This window comes from Opisthocomus hoazin, chromosome 3 (assembly GCF_030867145.1).
Source record: "Opisthocomus hoazin isolate bOpiHoa1 chromosome 3, bOpiHoa1.hap1, whole genome shotgun sequence".
Lineage (NCBI taxonomy): Eukaryota > Metazoa > Chordata > Aves > Opisthocomiformes > Opisthocomidae > Opisthocomus > Opisthocomus hoazin.
In genome coordinates, this window is record NC_134416.1 from 54,439,987 (window position 1) to 54,460,180 (window position 20,194).

Consider the following 20,194-nt stretch of genomic DNA (forward strand, 5'->3'; position numbering starts at 1 on the left):
ACCAGCATTAAGGGATAAAATTCTTTCTCTCTCAAGGATTTGTATTCAGACTTCCCAGAACATGAAGTGATCTCAGTACTGGCTGGTTCATTACCTGCCTCTTCCTCCCAAGTCACGTGGAGGAAATAGCATATCCATTAGTTGGACCATGGTTCTGATCATATATAAAACATTTATATTCTAATAGGAGGATTTGGACTCCTAGAAGCAGGATAGACTAGTTTGTCATCTTGATAAGAGGTCACTCTTTTCTTGCTTTTTATTTAAGGTGAGTGGTGGTAGTAACAACATACAGCTTGATGAAGAACAACCACTCACATAGTAGCTTAAAACAGGGGTTGTTCCCCTTTGGTGACTGAAGCCGGACTTTTTATTGGTTTGGGTGTTGGTAGATTTTTATACCTAAGAAAAAGGCAACAGAGAACTCTGAAAGCAGTTGTTCCTGTGCAGGTTCAGATTGCCGCAGCGCTTGTCATCAGGAGAGTGCTAAAGCACTGGGGATTACTGCTTCTCTTTGAGTCTGACCCTGTGAGCTCTAGGGAGAAGGAGCAAAGAAAAACATACCCTGTGTTGGAGGAGAAGAAAAACATACCCTGCGTCTTTGTTCAGCTACCACTTCGTATTTTCCAACAATGCTTAAGATGATGCTTGCTTGTCACTTCAGAATGAAGCATCCTATTGCATCAAGCTGAAGCTGCAGCGTTGCTCTGACTCTAGCCAAGCACACTTTTTCTGCTTAACAGAACTATTTCTGTGTAGAAAACTGAAAGCTTTGTAATGCACACTATGAATCTGGTAGTCTTTGTTGAATATGTATTCCCACTGCCCCCTTGTGTTTGAGGAGTTGATGTTGCTTGTGGTTTTTGAGCATCTAGGTGAGCCAAGTCTCGTGTGTGATGTCTACATGTGGTTTGTCCCTTCATGGTTGTGCTGGTTTTGTTTGACAATGGTAGCGAAGGATTCATTCAGGCATGAAAGTACATGGCCTTTCAAACTTCTCATAACTAGTATTTTCAGATTTATTTAGTTTTCCAGCTATTCCTTCATGCTGTGTTCTTACTAATGAAGAATTGCTTCTGTCTCGCTTTAGGGGACTTGCTTGGGTACGAGTCCTTTTGCAAATTGCTTCAGATTTTCCCCTGATTCCCTTCAGTTTTTATAGGGGTAAAATGTAAGGAAAAATAATTTTGCGGGGAGCTAGACAAGCCTTCGTGTGTGCAAAGGTGATACTTAACCAACATCAGAAGAGTTATAGTAGACCTGGGGTTAGGCCAGGATGATTCTGCTCTGAATGAACTAGAGCCCTTTTTAATCGAGATGAAGCATTTCGTGCAGAATTTTCAGTGCAAATAGATGGAAGAGCATAATGTGTAAGGCAAGAGCAACTGCCCTCACATGTGCCTCATTTACAGACACCGGGGGTCTTGCTTTGGCGAAGCCTGTTACTACCCTCCTAGCAATATGCTGCAGAGGTTGAGTAGTGCTGAGCATAAAATATGGATCATTGAGGCAAGAGCACATGAAAATCCACTTTTTACCTAGCTCTTTGTAATTCTCACAACATTTTTAAGATTGTGTATCCAACAAGGCACAAATAGCAGTGTGTATTGTAGCCTTTTTGTAAAACTTTGTTTGGAGTTTGACAGTCTGGTGTTGAAGTGTCTTTGTTTTGACATAAGGGTGTCTTTCTAATATGTTCTGCTTCTAATTCCTGGTTTCAGAAAGACTGATCAGCGTCCTTTGAAGGACAGAGTGGCAGGTTGCCAGCACAGTTCAGATGTAGTCAGCTAAAAGCCCTGTTTATCTTCCTAATAGCTGAGGGACTGAACCTGGTCTGCACGTTGTTCTGGTTACTTTGCAACCTGTTCATTATTAAAAGCACCGTACCCAATCGCTCCGCAGTGAAACAATCTTAATATTTCCTAATTTTCTTGGAGGCATAACACATGAATTGTCTCAGAGGACAACTGGGTCCAGTTTGGGTACTGGATTTTTTCTGCACTAAAGCATCAGTCCGTATTATCTGACGCAACCATCAGAGAGCAAAGCTTATTAGCAGCAGCATTAAAGCTCTTGGCACGTAGCCAAAGTATTTAAAGCATTAGTTGCCTTTAATTTCAGCTTTACTCTCCAGTGATCTCTGAAACGTGTCGCTGATTTTAGCTGTGGTAGTGACACCAGGTTTTCTTGGGAGAGCTGTATTTGTTGTCTAGCTGGCTTTCGTTCAGTATTGTAACATACGCTTGTGTGGTGGAAATCATGTCAGCAGCACTGGACCCCAGCAGCTTTAAAGCAGTGCATAGAAAGGGTGATGGGTCAGAAGTAGTTCAGGTCACATCGACTCTGTGACTACCAGTTGTTCCCTACTGCCCGAGGAACCCTGGGCGCAGTTTTCCCCTTTCCGGGAAAACCATGTCACAGTGCTGTGGGTGCAGCTGCCACGGGCCGTGTGTCAGCCTTCGTAGGACACCCCTCCCAGCAGAAGTAGCTGATCTAGGATATTCATTTGACATTTGCACTTTGCTATTTCAGTAGTGTAGTGGTCAATGGAAAGGGAGTTTCCTCTGAGCAAAGAGCAGTAGCGTAGGTCTTTCTGTTGTGCACAAACTGAAGACAGCATTTGCATTATGTGCTGGTGTTTCTTTGATGTGGAAGGATGAGAAATGTGACTTCTGCGCTTCAACTTTAATGAAGCAGTAACGGAGTTAAATATCAGGAATAGAAATGCTCATGGTTGAGGAAATGGGACATCTCTGTGGTGGGAAAATTGACATTTCTTAACACTTGAACAACCTGATTATATGAAGATTTTGATACAGGAAACTGCTGGTAGTCTTCCATTGGGAGGTAATTGGGAGTATGTATGCGATGTTAATGCTGTTATCCTTGAACAAGCATCTAGAAGAGTTTCTTTGTTGCTGAAATTATTTACTTTTGGTCAAGGAAATAATTTGATGTAAGTTCCAGTGTTGGAATGAATGGGTGTAAATGGTTCATGACTCCAACGAACTCCTCCTCTTCTGTTTGTGTGCTTCCTTTAGGTGAGCAATACTGAGGAACCAGATGAGATGCCATTGCCAGATTCTGAGAGTGTGTATGTTATTCCTGGAAGTATTTTGCTGTGGAAGATAACTCCAAGACCTCCTAATTCAGCACAGGTCAGCAATGCTTCTGCTTATTGAAAGTCTGTGCTATCCTGTTATTCTGTATGTTCAACACAAAGCAAATCCTTTTGTTATCATCTTCATTAGCAAGTCTGGAGTTGGCTGTTCATTGCAACAAACTTTCCCATTACAGTTTAACTCTAAGATGTGGAGTTGGAGGGATAGCTGCCACAGGCATGACTCCAGAGTAAGCGGAATTTCTTTGGAAAATGGGATGCTTCATGTAGCTAGCAGTATGGGGGCTTTCCTCACCTCTTCTCTCTACCCTGCTCCCCCCACTGAGAGACCTGCCGTGTGAGAAGTCTGTTCTGAAGGACTTTATTAGAGGACAGACACTTCCTAGGAGATGCTTGCAAAGCCTGCATAGCATGAGTTGAAGTGTGAAGGGCTGTGGAGCTGGAAAGCCAGTGGGCAGAGTACGAGGGTATGTGTGCAACTGGAAAGACAAAGAGTTGGAACAAGACGAGGTGCCCTCAGAGGGTTAATCAAGGGGGAAATCTCTCTAGGGAGACAGGGAAAATACCAGTAGGACTGGAAAAAAAAGATAAGAAAGAAATAGTGCACTGAGTAATTGGATATTGGCCTGCTTAAACAGAAACACCAAGGATCACCTACACTCTGCCTAACAGAGCGGTTTTGCTGGTATCTTGAGTCTTCCTGTCTTGAGTGATTAAGTAAGAGAAAAGCAATTGGATGTTTGTTTTTAGACAGCACTGTTCTTGTGTATTAAGACTAGCAGCTAGAGATATCACAAAGTCACCTTTTGTCTTTATCTCTGAATTCCAGATGTATAATTTTACTAGCTTTGCTATGGCTTTGAATGAGTTGGACAAAGAAATGGAGAGCGTCATTCCCAAAACTGACTGCCGGCTACGACCAGATATCAGAGCCATGGAAAATGGAGAAATAGGTAACTTCAGTTATTGGCAAAGGTGTTTTTTTTTTTTTTGCTAAAACTGAGGGACTGAAAAAAGTAAATTCCACATTCAAGTTGTTAGATGAACTGTTAGAGTAAGTAGCTACCCATAAAGACACAGTCCTCCACGCATCCAACAGCCTTCTGCAGGTTATGGTATGCTGCCAGAAAAATGAATGTCAGCCATTTGTACTGGGCCTGATTGGGATGGAGTTAATTTTCCTTGTAGCTGCCCACATACGGTGCTGTGTTTTAGATTGGTGACCAAAGCAGCATTGATGATACATCAATATTTTAGCTATTGCTGAACAACATAGGCACCGTGTTAAGGCCTTCTCTGTTTCTGGAGTTGGCAGGAGGCTAGGAGGGGACACAGCAGGGACAGCTGACCCAAACTGACCAAAGAGATATTCCATACCATATAGCATCATGTTCAGTAATAAATTGTGTGTGTTGGGGGGAAGTAGCTGTTACTTGGAGACTGGCTGGATGCAGGTCTGCTGGTGGGGAGGTAGCAAGTGATTGCCTTCGCATTGCTACTTCCTCCTTTTTTTTCTTTCCCTTCACTTGTTGAACTGTCTTTACCTTGACCCATGAGGTTTTTTGCTTGTGCTCTTTGATTCTCTTCCTTAACCCGCTGGGGTGGATGGGAGTGAACAAGTGGCTTGTGGGTGCTTAGTTGCTGGGCCGGAACCCACCACACTCCACCTACTTGCTTATGTTCTTTGATATAAGCAAGAATCTTAAACTTCATGATGCTATGCGTTTTGTTTAGCTTTAGGCCCTCTGCTCCATTGTCAAGCCCTATACTTGGAAAGTAGTCTAAGGAAACAATCTTTGCAATCTCTGAGCATCAGAAGGAGGTATTTGTGAACTTTTCAGTTTTCTGTTTCAATCGGCCTGATGGAAAAGTAGTATTTGGATGTGCCAGTTCTGAGAAATGCAGTCTAAACTAAGCGAAACTGCAATGCCAAAAAATACACTTGATGCAAAATTATTCTTCACTGGGAGTTGAATGCTGCTGTTGTCCTAGGATAGCGAATTAGAAATACATGGTGAGACTTTCAGCGAGTAAAAATAGTGTGCTTTTTAGAAACCTCATAGAGATTATTACTGTAGATGTCATAGAGTGAAAAGTATCTTTTAGTCTTCTGACATGCGACTTGATGTTAAATACTTTGATATGGTGATGAACAGCCTTGTCCTGGCCCTCTTTTTTGCTCCTTTTTTTTTCTTGGCATTTTGCATATTAAACCAGGATGGGCAGCTTTGTAGACTAAAAGTATGGGGGCTTTTACTCGCTCTGGATTGCCGAGTGATTGGGGTAAGTCACAAAACCTCCAATTCAGTTTACCCTATGTAATAGGGCAATGACTGTGACTACTTCTGATAAATAGTCTGAGATCTAGGTATGAAAAACAGGGACACAGGCATAACATAGTGCAGTTGTGCATTTTTTTTTTCTCAGAAGCTGATAACCACTTCTTTGAGGCTTTTAAAAAAGCAGATCAGTGAGTTCCCACAACCAGTCTCTCCTGCCTGTATGATTCTTTTGTGGCCAGCAGGATAGACATACTTGGTTCAGAGCATTCCCAGTAATTTGTCTGTCTAAACTTGAAGAGCAGATAACTGTGCTGTTAGCAACAGACCATATTCCGTAACCATACTAACAGCATAGGGTTCGCCTAGCAGATAGGCTGGTAATGTGCTGTGTGTTAGTAGCTGGCAGGGTAACTGGGAATGGCTGATGGCCTTCTGAAAGTGATTCTTTCAACTACTTCTAAGATGTTTATGAAATGCTTTTTGAGGGTTCAGGTATGAAAGAGATTACGCTGCACCTCACCTGCTGCTTAGTCTGACTTACTCCTCAGACCTTCCGACCATCCTTTCTGCCAAATAGAAGCAACTGTTCTGCTTGTTTAGGACCATGACCTGTGCTACCAGAGTGTGTTAACAAAAAAATGAAGGGATGCCACAGGGAAACAAGTCTTTGTGGTTTGGAAAGAAATATTCCAAGCCCCTGTTGATCGGGAACTAGGCACTAGTAACACCTTACCCCAAAACTTAACAAGAAGCAGGTGGCCAGACTTCTGAGATAAATCCAGCATATCTTAATCGGTTTCCCTACTGAAATAAATTATAGGTACACCATCTCCCCCAGCTCACATTTGCTGTCACATAAACGCATTTTCATGGTCCTCAGGCCATGGATAAACATGTATTTAGCAGTCTCTCTGTCTTCCAGCAGACTGGAATTCCATTCGCTGATCTTGTGCCACAGCTGGCTTCGCTTTGCTCTTAGACTAAACCAGAAGCTCTTCTGTGTTATGTAGAAGGCTTTTCGAATGGACAACTCTTACTACTTCCCATATTTATTTTCTGGGTCAGATGGAGTAATGTCTGTCTCTGCTTTAATGTCTTCTGTATTTTTGTTTGTGTGTTTTTATTCCTGCAAGATCTAGCTAGTGAAGAAAAGAAGAGGCTAGAAGAAAAACAAAGGACCGCCCGCAAAAATCGTTCAAAGTCAGAGGAAGACTGGAAGACGAGGTTAGTGTGCTTGCGCCTGTGTGTGTGTTTGTGGTTACATATAAAGGTTCTGAACATTCAGGTTAACTGCCAGTCCACGCTGGTGATGAGCAGTGTTGTGTCAGTGTGAAGAGCTGACGTCATCAGGTTTGGCAGTGCCGCTGTTGTATTTGCAGGGTTGGTCCCTGCGGGCTGTAATGCTGCCAGAGAGCAGCGTCGGGGCTTGCTCTCCATTCATCCCCTCTCACTGCGTGCACACCCGTTTTCAGACACATGCTGTGTTGTCTTTTCTGAGCACCTCTTGGTTCTGACACGAGAAAGATCTTGCCACTGATAGCTGCTTGTAAGGACTGTTGTTGCTGTTTAATTTATAATTGCCTCAAATTCGCATGCTTGGCCAAAGAGAGGAGGAAACACTTCCTCAGGTGAACTTGATAGCTTGTTGCCCATGACTTCTCAGATCAGTTGCTGTGTGCTGGCAGCACTGTATTCCCGCTTCATCACCCAGGTATCCAAGTCATTGTCTCCTCTCTGAGAGGGTTACTGACTACAAATGTCGGAAGAGCTAGCAGAAAAGTTAGCTTACAAGGGATCTGCCAGGATGGGGTTTGTTTTTCTTACTGTAAGATGAGAGGGGTCAGCTGGGAGCTCTTACACACAAGCTAAGCCAAAACAGTGAAAACGTGACCAAATGAATCTAGTTTGACCAGACAAGATATATTTAAAAATATAGTAATAAATTTGCGGTCTCTTCACAGAATAAAAAATGGTGGGGCTAAACTGTCTGAAAGTAAGCAAGCTTCATCTCTTCCCTATTAAGTAGCTATTAATACACCCAGATGCTGTGGATTAAATATCTTATACATGTCTGTTTCTAACTATAAATCACTTTTTTGTTTGTTTCAAATGAAGTCACCCATCATCCCAGAGTCCCAGGTTTGGACATGTCTGCCCTTGTCTTTTTCCTGTGCCTGCTCTCCTGCAGTGTTTGGGTTGGTTTGCCCTGTGACTGGTGGAAAATAACATCTTTGTAATGCTTCCAAGTAAACATAAATGCTGGACAGCCTCGCACCTCCCTCTTCCTGTCCTGGATTGTGGTTCTAGCCCTCACTTAGTGTTTTCAAAGCAAGGGGTAGTTGTGTTGTGTTCTTCCAGGTGCCTGAAGTAGCTTAACGTATAGCTCAAAGCACCTTAGGTTGGTGTTGGAAATTGGAGAATTCCCAGGGGGCACCTCAGAGCAGTGGGTTTTGGGGTGGATGATTAGTGCAGACACCATTCGCAAGGTTCTTCGGTTGCTGTTCTGCAGGTCCTGTAGACCTGCTCAGCACTTTCCTGGGATATCCTTTAAGAACTCTGTGTTTTCCAGGACGTTCCTAAAGCTTTGGCAGAAAATTCCGAGTGTCTGATCTCTTTAGTAGGAATGCCAAGTGTGACTGCCTCCAAAGGATGAACATAAAGTGTGTAGGAAGAGTTGTGCTTTGGGGGAAAAGACTGCATACTGTGAAGGGGGACTCCTCTACCTGTTCCCAGAAGGTCAGCTGTAGGTCTGAATCTGCAGTGTAATGTAAACTCTGATGTAAACTACTGCAGTTCCCTTGCCACAGAGAAGCAGGCTGCTTACTTTGTCTAGTAGAGTTCCTCCCTCGTAAGACAGCTCTCCAAAGTGCCTAGTGGGTGTTTTTTTTAATTATTTTGAATCCCCTTTAGAAGTGGAGTCTCACTGTTTCTAGGGAGGCGATGTATGTTGAACACTTCATGTTTTAGAGACTGACCAGTAGTCTTAAGTCCCAAGTAACAGACTAGTTCAGTTCTAAAACACAGCAGTGGTCTGTTGCTTTTGACACGAATCACTGCCCTGCTTCCCCCATCACTTCCCTGGCTGGATCATCTGGTCGCTTTGGCTCTCCTGTGTCTCTCAGACTTAATTCTTCCCATCGCCTTTCCCCTTCCCATTGAAGTAGGTGGTCACTGGAGGAGAGCCACGTTGTCCTGACCTGTACAAGCATTGAAGACACACGAGTGAGGGACTGGGTGTAGGATTCCTTACTCTGAGAGACGAGGCCACTGCGCTTACAGCCCTGCCTTGTGGCAAACTCTCTGTGCTCTGGAATGAGCTGCTGTTACCGGTGGCCTAGGAGCCGAGCCAGACACGTGCATGCACGCAGGCACCAGTTCCTTTGGGACAGCTGACGCATCCTGTGTGGAGGTGCAGTCGCAATCCACGTGCAGTACCAGGGGTGAATGACTTCTGCCTTCTGCCTTGACTTCAGCTCACTTAACTGGGACAGCAGGAGAACCACTGAGGTGTTCAACTGGTCAGTTAACCCCTGTGAAGGCAGTACGAGGTGTTTCTTCCGATCCCCATCTCAAATCTTTTGTGCCAAGCGAGACTTGCCTGTTAGCTGCCCTGCTTTGTAATGTGACACTGCAGTGCTGGTGGCCTTTATGATTTTGCTTTTTAAAGAGATCAAGTCATATATGGTCCTGATGTGCTTTTATTTCTGTTCTGGAACCTTATGGTACCCTAGAAGGGAAGAGCCGAGTTAAAATGGGCTGCCTTGCACACACTTGATTTACTTGAGCGGGTGTGTTTTCTGCAGTGAGGTACATAAAGGCAGAACTGGCCTTTGTGACCAGTGAGGAGGTGAAAGGTGCATATTAACCACAGAAACAGCTTCTAGCAAGCCCGCTTGTGCCATAGCACGGCTTGGCAAAATACAGCAAGAAGTTAAAATGCTAGAGGTCCGGTACTGCACAGCATGCCGTTGGGGCAGAAGATTAGCTGGGTCCAAACAGAAAGTGGCGTTCAGTGACGAGCTGTGGGTTTGCCAGGAGAGGGTGTGAGAGAGGAGGAAGGATGACAAACTTCTGTGCCATGGTGGTTTGGTGGCCTTGGAAGTGCACCTTATTTTACAGATAACCCCCCCACCAAAAAGTTACATACACGTGCAGGTGTATTCTGTGCATGTGCGTATATGCAGTGCCTCCAGCTTAGGTAGGAGGGGAGAGGGAAGGAAAGAAAGAAGGTGCTGAACTTCAGTGTTCCTAGCAACAACCAGCTCAGCAAAAGCTGGCAAGAAACTTCATGCAGCTGGAATCAGCTTTCTGGCCATTCCAAGTAGCCTCCCAGTGCTAACCATGTAATGCAACACAGGGAAGTTGTAATAAGGCAGGACTCTTCCTGCAGCCTGCGGGGGATACTTCATCTACGCTGAGGGTAGCTGGCACACTTGCTCCAAGTTAAGTGCATTACACAATAAGGCTTTAAAAAACAAGGGGAAACCTAGATCCCGGGGAAATAATGTGTTTCTGTTTTCAAGACTGCAGTGCTTGTGGTGTTTACGCATCTTGCAAAAACGGTTACTGCTTACGCATGCCAAAATGATTGTTCACAACTGCTTTGAAGTAAAACTGTGCCCTGTCCTTTTTTATGTGATAGTCCTGACTGCTTCGAGTGACAAAATACCGGTGTCGGTAACTTCACCTAGGAGATGTTGAAGCAGTCTGGCAAATGGGGACATCCGGGCACTGAAGATGACTTTAAATTCACTTACGAATTTAAAACCAAGAGGACTCCTGCAATCCCAAATAATTACTTTGAACAGCAAACTGCTGAAGGTGCAGCAAAGCAGTTCTGAACTTCCACAGAAGTGTGTGTTAATAGCTTCGCTAACGCGCTGTGTGTTTCCTTGCAGGTGGTTCCACCAAGGCCCCAATCCCTATACTGGCACGCAGGACTGGCTTTATTCTGGCAACTACTGGGACAGAAACTACTTTAACTTGCCTGATATTTATTAAAATGCAATAAGGAGCCTGTGACTGATACAAATAAGTCTTAATCTGTTTTAATGTTTCCCTTGTTTTACTTACTTCCTGACAAAACTGACATGTTATCAAACAGAATATTAAGTGTCTCCACAGTAAATCTGCTGGCACATGAGCTGCAGTCCCAGAGGTAGGGGAATAATTTTTCTGGCTGACGGTGGGTCCTGTGTGGACAAAGTCAGTCGCCGTGGTTTCGAGCTGCCCCGTTTGCTGAATACACCTCTGTTAGGTTGTGGTGTATGAGGAACGGAACTCCTTCGGCTGTTCTGTGAATACTTTCTTTCATAGATCACATCGGCACAAGTAAAACTGGTTTTATTTATTGTGACATGGGAGTGTGTAAAAGCACACACAGTAACTGCAATATTCGGTTCTTAAAGGAAGAAGGGTGTGTCACTTTTGTAAAGATGTAATTTTTCATAAAGTGAGTTTTCTTTTACTAAAGTAACTCCCTTGAATCCTGAGCTCTGGACAGAGATTCCAGAAGCGTTCCCATCTCTGGAGCATTAATGCAGTTGTTTCAGCTGGTAACATTACTCAGAGGTATTTATTAAATGTTTTGTGCAGTGTGTTTTCAATTTTGCTCTCCTCTTTTGCTACCAACCTTATGGTTTAAGGAATTAAGAGCCATTTAAATATCTACAGATTTGATTTGAACTGCACACTAGTAATGGGATTTAAAAGAATCTGTTTCAAGCACTAGAAGCCCAGGTGCCCAGCACCGCTGCAAAAAGGCGAGAACCTCATCAGTCCAGGACCCGGCGGAGCGTGGCGGGGAGGACAGGGCCCATGTCTGTACTGTGGGGGCTCCCCGGGAGGAAGTCTGGTGCATTTCCAAGGCAGCGCGGCACCTCTGCGAGGCCGCCTGTGCACAGCTGCTTTACCCCTTTTCCGTGGGGTGCGTTCAACCTTAGAGTGTAAGTTTATATTGGACTGTGTACAGAGCTTCTAGAGGGCAAGCTGCTCTTTGTACAATATTTTAACTGCTGTCTGGAGGTTAGCGTTAATTGAATAATTTAATTGCTACTAAATAAAGGCTTCAAAACTTGTTGCATCTAAAATGAGTGGTGTTTGACAGCGCTGACCCTTTCCAAGCAACCCAAAAGCTGCTGCAGTGCAGCTATGCGGGGTGCTTCCCAGTGCTTCAGGACCCCCCTTTTCCCCTGAGCAGGTACAGCCTCCGTGGGGGCGGTGGGGATGGCTGGGCAGCCCAGAGCTTCGTCCTCCAGGAGGCACTGTGGCTGCAGCTCTGGCCTGGCGGATGGACCACTGAAACGGGGCATAAGGCAGTGAACTGCTTTCTATTTTTATTCTGCACGCTACTGGAATTACCCAGGTAGCGATGCCGAGGTGTATTTGCACAGATAAGGGAAAGCCTTTGCTTTGGCAGCCATTTGTGTGAGGGCCCAGTTCGCAGTGACGGCCCAGTTCACAGTGACTTGTAGATGCAGGAACTGAACACCTGCGCTGTCTCTTGGAAGCCTCACGCCTGCACTCGAGCCTCTACGCTGGCCCGTGTTTCTTGAAGTCTGCCTTAATCCTTGTGCAACTGCAGGGGTGAGCGAGAGCTGCAGCAACAGTCTGGCTGTTGGGTCAGGGCTTCAGCGGGTCACCCAGCACTGAGCGCTCGGTGCTAGGAACAACACAGCATTTAGTTCCTGCCTGCCCACCCAGGTCCAAGGGGGGAAGCCTCTACACAACATCAACTTTTCTTCTGTTTTGAGCGACTTATGTTTCACAAGAAGGAATTATTTTTTTTGTAGACCACATTTCAAGAGTCTGGCATAATTTAAATGACCACAGCTGCAGCTCTGAAACCTCTAAAGCAAAATAAAGGTACTTAACCCCTTCCTTGACACATAACCTCAGCTGTCCTCCTTGCCAAACCTGCAGTTCGAATGAATTGACCATGTATGAGAAGAAGTCCTTCCTCCACTTGAAAGTATGCCTGTCCTCTTGCTCCTGCTGTGCGTACAGTTCTTTCCTGGGGTGTAACCCCCCAGTGTAGCCTACACCTGGTCACACTGAGCTGCCTCGGGCTCTGTAGGTGACCCGGCAGTAGCACTGGGGTGCATGCATACACTGTGCTGGGTCACTCCTTAGTGAAAACAGCTGCAGCAGATGTGTCTCAGTGGCCATAATTTACACAACGTTAACATGCAGGACGTTGCGCTCTGATAGGAAAGTATAAAACGCAAGGGAACGCAGTTCTCAGGGCTGGCTTTTTTGGAGCATTTACATTAAGTTCTTTGATTTATTGCAATGTCAACTCCATTCCTCCTGAACTCTTCCTGCAGTCCAAGCAGCCTCTCTTCTCAACCTGTTTAAAAGACAACATGAACTCATTAGAAAGTGCGGAACAAGAACTACGTTAATTGCTACCTAACTGCACTCTGAGTTGAGGGCGTTTTGCCACACTCTGAGTAGAACACTGTGCCTGCCGCCGGAACTTTGAGTGTTCCAGATGTGTATGAATGTGAGATTAAAATCTGGGTTACTTTAGACTAAAAACCAGAGCAAGACTAGTACTACTATTTGCAAAGTGTAATGAGCAGAGGAAGGCATTGGGTCTGTTACGTATGACAAGAAGTTTAACCACTGGTCTTAAACCTTATTTCATTTTGAAAAGGGTTAAATTAAGCTTTTAGCAGCAAAATCCAACCACTAGCATCACCCTGTGCAAGACCCATGCAAGAAGCAAACTTACTTCTTCGTGGCCCTGCTCGGGGAATGGGGCCTGACACAGTGGCCATCTACCCTGCGGCACCGTGACATTTATACCTGCGTGCTCCTCCCCAGCTGGTGAGCCTGTGCAGACATCATCACCTCATCCAGCGGGATGGCGACTGAGAGAACCTCGGGTGTGCATGGTGCAGCCCCAGTTCTGTCTGCGGAACTGGAACTGGGGCTTGCCATAGCTGGCTCCTCAGCAGCCAGCCTGGCAACCGGCACTGGGACTGCAGCGAATCTCCTCCCAGTTCTTAGGGCTTGCTGTGCAAAGACAGCATGGCCAGGAAGGGGCTTCCAGTCTTGTGTGTCCTGAACATTAGAGCCCACTGAAATGAAAGGTGGAGCGTCTCCCCTCTTGCCGCCCTCTTGCATCACAGATACTTGTGACAGGTGACCGCATTGTTGATATCCTCCCCTGGAAAGACTGATGGCTTCCTGGGAATGAGGAGCACCAGCTCCAGCAGGAGGAAGGGGTGGTGGCGATTTTTGGCCTTCTCTCAAGTCAGTAAGGCAATAGAGGGTCCACACATTAGAATGTGGTGGTGGCTGGCCTGCTTCATTTGATGCCATGGCTACAAAGCTAAAAAAATGAGTGCTGGTATCAGGAGCAGTGAATTCCAGTCATACTGTAAATCCTTATGTCTAAAACAAACATACCCACACTTGGCCAAAGCATGTTACAGAAGGGAGCTGGGACAGCAAACACTGCTTGGTATGTGGCTGCCAAACACCTGCAGCCTCGAGGAAGTCAGAACTGTTTGTGGTCAGAGCAGAGGCTCCTCTGGGTAAGCGTTTGTTCTGGTATTTCTGAAACAGGTTTGTCAAACTCCCATAGAAGTTTGGGGTTTTTTTTTTTCAGAAGAGCCAATGTTAATTTCCAAACCTGCCTAAGCTCAGCTCTCCTCTACAAAACGCTTTGCTGAGACCTCACAGCTGTACTACATCTCCTGGGGCCTGGGAGAGGGCCTGGGCAGAGCCTGCATTCCCAGGGACACTCGGGGCAGGGGAGCTCCTTCCTGGGGGATTTCTCCAGCTGGGCACAGGTCACCACAGGGGAGAGACACTGGGGAGGGCCTCGCCAAGCAAGATGAGCACCACCTCTGTTGCTGCTTGTGGAACCGATGACCAGTGCTTGGCTGCTTGGCCCACTCAGCCCAGCTGTAGAAATTCACCAAGCTCCAGACAACACAGGCAACCACCACCATTTCTGAGCACAGGCGACCACCACCACCATTTTTTTTCATGATGGAAAACCCCCTAGGTCAGTACTGGAATATGAGATCTTTCAGGGGAGGAGACTCAAAACCAGGGCTCCAACTGGTCACCTCTCTCGAGCCACAGGGCACATGTATTACATCTTCCGTCTCTAACACCTGCTTCAGAAAATAGGGCTTGTTTTGAGCAAGACCATTTGGCATGAGTGGGCACCTTCCCATCACTCTTATCCACGTATTTGCCTGCAAGAGTCCTGCCCAGAGCTAGCCACACCTCTTGGAACAGGCAGCAGAGAGATCTAACACGTGCACTGGGGACAAGTAGGCTGTGTTGGTACAGTAGCTTCGTAGCAGTCATCTCTACCCTGCGTTGCACTGGCATAGGTGCTTTTCCATTTAATGACCACTGATGAAGCTGCAGAGCTGGAAGCTGGAGCAGGAAGGTGACACAGAGACCCAGACTTTCTTACCTGACAAGACACAGACTTGCTCAGCAGATTCCACTGGTGCTGCAGATTCTGCTCTCTCGGGAAGGCACGCTAAATCATCAGCAGACGGACCTAAGGTTGTCACACTTGAGCCCTGGCTTTCATTTAATGGCTGCTCACTCTTTAACAGATAAGCTGCTTGGTCTACAAAGGGAATGATTATTTTCTGGGGAAACTGCTCTACGTAAGGTGGAGCGTCTGCATCCACAATCGGCTCGCCATCCCACCACAGTGATACAGCCTCAGTGGTTAAGGTAACCTCAGCTTCACTGCAGGAAGGCACAGCCTGCAATGGACCTTTAGGAGCAGGTGATGGAGGTGATAAAAGAGGTGGTGGTGATGGTTCTTCCCACAAGGGGACCGAGGAAGCTTGATTTACATCATTTGTCGAGACATCAGCCTGGCTGTCTGAGGGGCCTAGTTCTCCAGCTATGGAGGACTGGCTCTGCACTCCTGGTTATGACCCAAGAGCCTCTGCAGAAGCCTCAGCTGCTGGGACAGCAGAAGCATCTTCAGCAGCACCTTCTACCGGTGTAAATTCATTCTCTGAGGTCTGAGAGTCTTCGTAAAGAGTCTGCACACTGGTTGCCATATCCCTCACAGAATAAAGCGAATCATCCCTGTTACCTAGCGCGTGGGCAGCAAGCTGTGTGAGCTCAGCAGGGACGTACACCAGCTCAGGTCCCTCGGGGTATAAAGCTCCATCAGATCCAGGGGGGGGATTTGCTTTCTGCAATGAAACTGGCAATTGATGGGTGTTGAGTTTCTTTGGAGCTATACTGAATATCAGGTTCTTCAAGGAGCTGGTCTTCCTCTGTGTCAGTACACTTGTCCCTTTGCTTGGGCTCCCCAGAAAACAGAGTATCTGTGCAGTCTGATGTCGTCTCTTCCGGTCCCTCATTCCCATTTTCTGCAAGGTAAAAAGCACATAATGGCAATGAATGAGCAACTGTTTCCATTTAAATAAAATTGAGAGCAATTTCAGCATCCACTCAATTAGATGCTCTACAACACATTTATGAGGCTTCCCAGGATGCAGAGGTGGAATAATTCAAGAAGGGGGTTTGCTGCTTGTCATTGATAAAGGGGAAAAAGAAATTCAGAGACCAGTAGTACCACTTCAAAACCTAGGAAGCCTTAACTGCATTCACGTTCCTGCAGTGATGGCTACCTTCTTACCTACTGCCCACAAACATTGCTACACTTAGGGTTGAAAGATAAAACCTTTTACATCAAGCAGATCAGATAAGCCAGCTAGAAGACTCCAGCTCCTCTTTGCAACACCTCAGAACTCTTTGGATCCACGCAAGTTATTTCAGATGCACAGATGGTGACACTTCAGCTCCCTAAAGAACCTGATTAGTTGAACTAACAGGTATCCAAATGAAGAACAGGGCAAGTCACAAACAAATCTTAGAGTGAAAAATGGCTTCTAGATTAGTTATCAAGGGAGGAACACACGAGATTACTCAAAGAATCAAAACAGTGCTCCATCACATGGTTAATAAAACCCTCAGCATTGGGAAAAAACCCAACAAACCAAAAGGTCTGGTTTCTATCATGATCAGCAAGCATTGGCCAATATGTAAAACAGGCACAGGAGCAGAAGGGGGCTTTAAGAAAAGACAGAGAAAGACTTTTTACCAGGGCCTGCACTGACAGGACAAGGAGCAACACTTTTAAACTAAAAGAGCGAAGATTTAGATTAGATATCAGGCTTTTTTTTTTCTTTTTTTTTTTTCTTTGGTTTTTTTTTTTTACAGTGAGGGTGGTGAGGCCCTGGCACAGGTTGCCCAGAGAAGCTGTGGATGTCCCCTCCCTGGCAGTGTCCAAGGTCAGGTTGGATGGGGCTTTGAGCAGCCTGGTCTAGTGGAAGGTGCCCATGGCAGGGGGGTTGGACTAGATCTTTAAAAGTCCCAGCTCAAACCATTCTGAGATTCCATGGTTATGCAAAAATCGCTGTGTGATATCACTAATGCAACATTTCCAAATGCACCAAAATTCAGACTTCGATGATACTTCAAGTCATACTGCAACATCCACCAGTCATTTTACAAAAAAAGCTGCTTCAAGTGCTGAAATCCGAGGCGGTTTGCTTTCCTAGAGGAGATCCTAAGCTAGGAATGATAGTAGCACTTTCCCTTCACAGCTGGTGCTCCCCTCCATTGCTGTAATGACCTTAGCGTACAGCTCTCAGTCCACAGACCAAGACTGTCTCAAGTGCTGGCCGGTTCCAGGGTAACTTGGAACCAAGCTGTGGTGGCCTTTTTGAATAAAGGGGATATTTGAAGCTGCTGATGCAGTAACCAGACAACGGAGACCCCAACCAGTGGGGCAGATACAAACAGGCTGCAGGCTAGACAGTGCACCCGTATCACTGCTCCCACGCAACCTTCCTGTGGCACCATGCATTCCAGCCCTTACAGCCAAACCCAAGGAGCAGCCGAAAGCTCCCAGCACTTCCCAAAGGAATCGGCATCGTGCAGAACTAAACTATCTTTTTATAAACAAAGAGATACAATAGCTGAGGGAATTGAGTGCTCCCTCAGTAAGTTTGCAGATGACACCAAGCTGGGTGGGAGTGTTGATCTGCTTGAGAGTAGGAAGGCCCTCCAGAGGGATCCGGATAGGCCGGATCGATGGGCCGAGGCCAACTGTATGAGGTTCAACAAGGCCAAGTGCCAGGTCCTGCACTTGGGTCACAACCACCCCATGCAACTCTACAGGCTTGGGGAGGAGTGGCTGGAGAGCTGCCTGGAGGAAAAAGACCTTGGGGTGGTGGTCAACAGCCGGCTGAACACGAGCCAGCAGTGTGCCCAGGTGGCCAATGGCATCCTGGCTTGTATCAGGAATAGTGTGGCCAGCAGGAGTAGGGAGGTGATCGTGCCCCTGTACTCGGCACTGGTAAGGCCGTACCTGGAGTACTGTGTTCAGTTTTGGGCCCCTCACCACAGGAAGGACTTTGAGTTGCTGGAGCATGTCCAGAGAAGGGCAACGAGGCTGGTGAGGGGTCTGGAGAACAAGTCTCATGAGGAGCAGCTGAGGGAGCTGGGGCTGTTTTGTCTGGAGGCGGCTGAGGGGAGACCTTATCGCTCTCTACAACTACCTGAAAGGAGGTTGTAGTGAGGCAGGTGTTGGTCTCTTCTCCCAGGTAACTAGCAATAGGACAAAAGGCAATGGCCTGAAGTTGTGCCAGAGGAGGTTTAGATTGGATATTAGGAAAAATTTCTTTACTGAAAAAGTGATCAGGCACTGGAACAGGCTGCCCAGGGAGGTGGTGTAGTCCCCATCCCTGGAGGTGTTTAAAAAACGTGTGGATGTGGCACTTTGGAATATGATTTAGTAGGCATGGTGGTGTTGGGTGAATGGTTGGACTGGATGGTCTTAGAGATCTTTTCCAACCTATGATTCTATTTGCACAGGATAAGTAAGTGTAAAGTCACCATCTGCTTAGGGGGTGATAAACTGCACTGCGATATCTTAAAATTAAAATGACCAAAGGCATCCAGGCTCTCCTTTATACACCAGGAGAAAGTACAGCATCCAGGGAACTATTTCTTCCCACATTAAACAGAAGCAAGTGCTTTCTGAAGATGCCTGCCTTTTCAGTAGCTCAGAGCCTGTATGCCTCTCTCACATGGCTACATAGGGATGGGATGCAGCCTGCGGCAAGTGAAAACTGCTTGTGTCCATTTGGGTTGGAACATTTTCTCAAAATATCTCAAAAGAACAAACAGCAACTATCTTACCACTAATGAACTCAAACTTTTCAACCAGTTCTGTCACATCCAGATTTGGATGCCCTGAAAACAGAAGCAGAAATTAAGCTGGAGTGGGACAGTGCTCCCAAAGAGCTCAGCTCTTCAGACGGAGCACCGGCAGGAACAGACCTTTCCGAAAGGCGATGAGCTCTTGCAAACAGAGAGCGAAAAACTCGGCAATGTCATCCGGGTTGCTTTCCACGATGGCCCGGCTCACCCCCTCAAGCAGGGCCTTGAGGCCGCACAAGACAACCAGCCTGATCTTCAAGGACTGCATCTTCGCCCGCTCACGGCACCTCACCGTTTCCCATCTGCGCAAACACAGAACCCCTCAGCTGAGTGCCTGCCCCGCGCCAGTGTGAAGGGTCGAACGTCGGCAGCGGGGTCGCAGCTGCTCATCCCTTCCTACACCATCAATAACCCTCCTCCTCCTCCTCCTCCACCCCTTCCCGAACACTCCTTAAACTCAAAGGGGGTGCTCACCATTTGCACTTCCTTTACCCCCCCTCCGCACCTTTAGGCAGCAGGAGGCACGGTCAGGGGGTGCAACCAGCTAGGGAACCACAATGTGAATTCAAACCCACACCCCCAAATCCCTCTTTTTAACATAAAACCCACCAAAGCACCCACCGATGGGCCCCGACAGCCATCTGTGTTCAAGCAAAGAGTTTAGGGGACACTTCGTCCTCCCCCTCCATCCCCCCAGCACTGGCTCTCACCCGGTCCCGGCCTCCCGCCGGTGCCCCGCGAAGAGGGCATCGGGCAGGGCACCCGGGGCGGCCTCACCCAGCAGTTTCCCGTCCCAGCAGCTGGCAGCCGAAGCGGAGGTGTTTCTCCCCAGCCCAGAAGAGCTGAACTTTGCACTCAGCCTCGGGCTGCGACGGCTTCACACGACCCAACGCAGCTACCTGGGAAAAGTGGAGAGGCTGCAGCCGCCTCCCTGCCACCCCCCTGCCAGCCGTGGTGGAGCGGGTGGGGGCCCAGAGCCACCCCCCATTCACAGCCTGGCTCTGTAAGATGGGTGACGCATAACACCCGAGGGACTTAAACCCCGCTAACAGATGGCAAAACACAGCGCCTGGGAAGTGATGTCCTGTGGTGGCCTCTGGCAGGGGCTCAGAGAAAACAGCTGGGGACTGCGACGTCTCCACCCACCGGGGAACCAGATAATTCCTTCATACGGCTCCACTCACATTGCGGAACCCTACTATTGCAAGGGCAAAACTTGGAACAAACCTCAACAGCCCCAGGGTTTTGCTTTCCAGTACACATTTCCAGTGGATGCACCGAAGATCGTTTTCTCTTCCAACAAAACAAGGACAAAAAAAGGTGATGGTAATACTGCCATATTTTCAAGGTTACCGCTGACTGGGTTGCTGAGGATCACAAAGGGAGGACAATCATGGGGGCAAGCCATGCTCAGGAGTCTGCTGCGAGATAAAAACTTGTATTCACCAACAACGCTACAGAGCAGTTTTCATCCAAGTTGGAAAACCATCCCCTACCTACCTGCCCTTGCGTTCCTGCAGGTCTGCATCCCTACAAAAACCTGAGGGGAGTCCCAGCAGCA

General features: G+C 47.0%; 2 protein-coding genes across 5 annotated transcripts in view; one reads left to right on the forward strand and one right to left on the reverse strand.

Moving 5' to 3' along the window:
• The window catches only part of OSBPL1A (oxysterol binding protein like 1A), an 84,632-nt gene extending 73,152 nt beyond the window's left edge, over positions 1–11,480 (forward strand). Inside the window, exons 25-30 of one of the 4 annotated variants that reach the window (XM_075416307.1) lie at positions 3,042–3,158; positions 3,951–4,074; positions 6,537–6,627; positions 7,365–7,396; positions 7,519–7,542; positions 10,302–11,480. In XM_075416307.1, the coding sequence (XP_075272422.1) occupies positions 3,042–3,158; positions 3,951–4,074; positions 6,537–6,627; positions 7,365–7,396; positions 7,519–7,542; positions 10,302–10,414 (501 nt within the window). In that variant the 3' untranslated portion in view covers positions 10,415–11,480. The remainder of the gene's footprint in view (positions 1–3,041; positions 3,159–3,950; positions 4,075–6,536; positions 6,628–7,364; positions 7,397–7,518; positions 7,543–10,301) is intronic. The other 3 variants (XM_075416308.1, XM_075416309.1, XM_009935921.2) reach the window with 3 other exon arrangements.
• Positions 11,481–12,746: 1,266 nt separating this feature from the next.
• CABYR (calcium binding tyrosine phosphorylation regulated) lies at positions 12,747–18,901 on the reverse strand. The gene is made up of 5 exons (XM_075417256.1): positions 18,754–18,901; positions 18,613–18,666; positions 15,644–15,773; positions 14,846–15,318; positions 12,747–12,751 (listed from the first exon to the last, which is right to left on the reverse strand). Exons 1-5 carry the CDS (start codon positions 18,899–18,901, stop codon positions 12,747–12,749), a joined length of 810 nt encoding a protein of 269 aa, XP_075273371.1.
• Between the last annotated feature and the right edge of the window lie 1,293 nt (positions 18,902–20,194).

What these genes read in the sequence shown, in the direction of transcription:
- CABYR (XM_075417256.1), bottom strand. Translation starts at nt 18,901, where the DNA reads ATGCAGTCCTTGAAGATCAGGCTGGTTGTCTTGTGCGGCCTCAAGGCC. An exon ending in GCTCATCGCCTTTCGGAAAG is followed by an intron (nt 18,667 to 18,753) that starts GTCTGTTCCTGC and finishes TTCTGTTTTCAG; the next exon opens with GGCATCCAAATCTGGATGTG. An exon ending in AAAGTTTGAGTTCATTAGTG is followed by an intron (nt 15,774 to 18,612) that starts GTAAGATAGTTG and finishes TTTACCTTGCAG; the next exon opens with AAAATGGGAATGAGGGACCG.